We start from the raw sequence: 2,500 nt of genomic DNA on the forward strand, positions 1-2,500 counted from the left end.
CCTGCATACGGCCATCCTAAGCAGCCCAATTCGGCGGAAAACTGCCCAATCTGGCAACACGGGTTGGGGAGTTGGGGATTTCGGGGGTGACGGAGGGGTTAATGATTGTCCTCTCCTCCTCTGCGTCCTCAGGGGGACAAAGGTGACGACGGCGAGCGTGGGAACGACGGACTTCCTGGAATCATCGTAAGTTCCATTTTCACCCATTTACTTTCATTCTGTTGCCAAGCGGCAAATTTTGTCAAACACAAAAGAGAAGACTTGCCTTGTCTTCATTTACAGTTGATTCAATCTATTGATCATCATCAAGCAGCTTTTGTAGTTGCCAAGCAGAAAACAAATAATACACTTTTAAAAGTGTGTAAACACGTGCAAGGGTCAAAGACGTGCAAAATGGCATTGTCATTCAGTGTAACGGATGCCTTCTGCTGACTGTAACTGTAAAAAACATGACTCTTTTTATTTATTTATTGTTACAGGGAACTCATGAAAGCCTCGGCAGTCATCCATTCACTTGAAACAATTTAAAAATCATGTTTTTTTGCAGTTACAGTCGGCGGAAGGTGTCCGTAACACTGAATGACAAAGACGTCTTTGACCCGCAAGCGCGCGCACACACACACGCACTGCACACACTACATCAGGGGTGTCAAACTCATTTTGGTCCGGGGGCCGCATACAACCCATGTGGACCTCAAGTGGGCCGCATTAGTAACATCATCGCGAAAAAAAAACGTAAAGCAGAGGATTAGTGTTCAGTACTATCACATTTTAAGTGTGTTGAATATGTAGAAAGCAATGCAATACTGATAATCCTATGCAAAATTTCCTTGACTTCATTCATTCATTGCCAACCGTCAATTAATTAAATATGGGACAGTTCATTTTGGTGGGGGTCTGGGGGTTTCCCCCAGAAAATGTTGTATATCTTAGATGTCATTTCCTGCATTTTCACGCATTCTAACATCCTTTTTCCAATTTCAGCTTAATAGGAACCAATACAAATCCAATTGGCCTTTCGCAAAACCCCTCCCACAAACGGCCGCCAACCAATCCGAGCTCAGCAACGGTAACTAAGGAGTGTAGAACTTGTCGAGGTCCGTCAAAAACCTACGATTTCAGGGAGACGTACAACGTGTGCCTATGGCACCGTCAGGGTCCGACACCATCTGAAGATTAATTAGGACCTCATTTTTTCACTTTCCCGAAGCAAAAACCTCAAGCGGACTGATAACAGGGATGGATTAAGCCATGTGGAGGCTATTAGCTCCAGGTGATCATATTTAAAATTAGCAGGCTAACTGTGCAATCGTCTTGTTTGCTAATATAGCCCCCTTCCCCCTTGCATTTAGCTGGCAGAAAACGTACCCTAAACAAATAATCAATGCATCGCTCAGACTTAAGGACAATATTATATGATATTATAGTATTGGATCCACGGCATTATGATTCAAATTTTATTGGGAAACTACTAGTTGCGTTGTTTAATATGCGCCAAATGCACAGCCCACGGAGCAGCCCCCACCCTCTCTCCTTCCCAGTTTGTGTCTGTGTATAGGCCTATGCGTCGAGTGTGACAGCAAAAAAAGTAACACTGAAATGGGGCTGCGCTTGTTCCAACCTTGTTATGAAGATATTAACTGTCAACTAAAACCATTAAAGTGAACAGAAGAGAAACGCCCAGTGTGACTGCCCAAGAGCTGCGCAGTGTCAGTGCCCAAAGCCCGTCAAAGGTCTTGGCGGACGGCTGCAATGTCCCAGTTTACACCAAGCACTATCAAATGTCCTGGTTACAGACATCACATCGCCATCATCAAGTTGTTGTATTTCACAGTTGAATATGGCTTCTAGTAATCAGCGTGTGTAGGATACAAGAAGTGTAATCGCTAGGCTACACACATTTCCTATGAAACGCAGCCAAAACGTGTGCCTGGTTCTAAGTTTTTGACGGACGTAGCAACAATAACTAGGGGGCGTGGCTTTTGCGAAAGGTGAATTATATTTATTGTTTAATTACAACCAATACCAATACAATACGAATAAGAAGTATTAACATGTTATCTCTTTATATGAGGTCTATAATATATGAGCTTTATCAAATGCCTGTTACAGTACAAATTTACCATTTATAATAGAAGTGTGATGTGCACTTTACTACATATATACAGTATAACAGAGGGACCATTGGGTTAATGTCATGCAGGTATCGATTTTGCCCCGAGGGGCGTAATTGCGCATTTCGGTTATTTCATTGAAAAAAAATAAATAAAAAATAAATAAAAAAAAAATTATTTTTATTTTTTTTTCACATCCGGGCCGGATGGAACCCTCTGGCGGGCCGGATGCGGCCCGCGGGCCGTACGTTTGACACCCCTGCACTACATACACACACACATACACACACACACACACACACACACACACACACACACAAGCACGCACACACACACACACACACACACACACACACACACACACACGCACACACACACACAACAAA

The 2,500-nt window shown here is 43.2% G+C and overlaps 1 protein-coding gene across 1 annotated transcript in view; it reads left to right on the top strand.

The window, feature by feature from the left end:
• Window positions 1-2,500, top strand: part of LOC134441009 (collagen alpha-1(XIX) chain) — a 283,761-nt gene that overhangs the window by 38,862 nt on the left and 242,399 nt on the right. Inside the window, exon 13 of the mRNA XM_063191198.1 lies at window positions 133-186. Coding sequence (XP_063047268.1) covers window positions 133-186 — 54 coding nt within the window. The remainder of the gene's footprint in view (window positions 1-132; window positions 187-2,500) is intronic.

This window comes from Engraulis encrasicolus, chromosome 24 (assembly GCF_034702125.1).
Source record: "Engraulis encrasicolus isolate BLACKSEA-1 chromosome 24, IST_EnEncr_1.0, whole genome shotgun sequence".
Classification (NCBI taxonomy): Eukaryota; Metazoa; Chordata; class Actinopteri; order Clupeiformes; family Engraulidae; genus Engraulis; species Engraulis encrasicolus.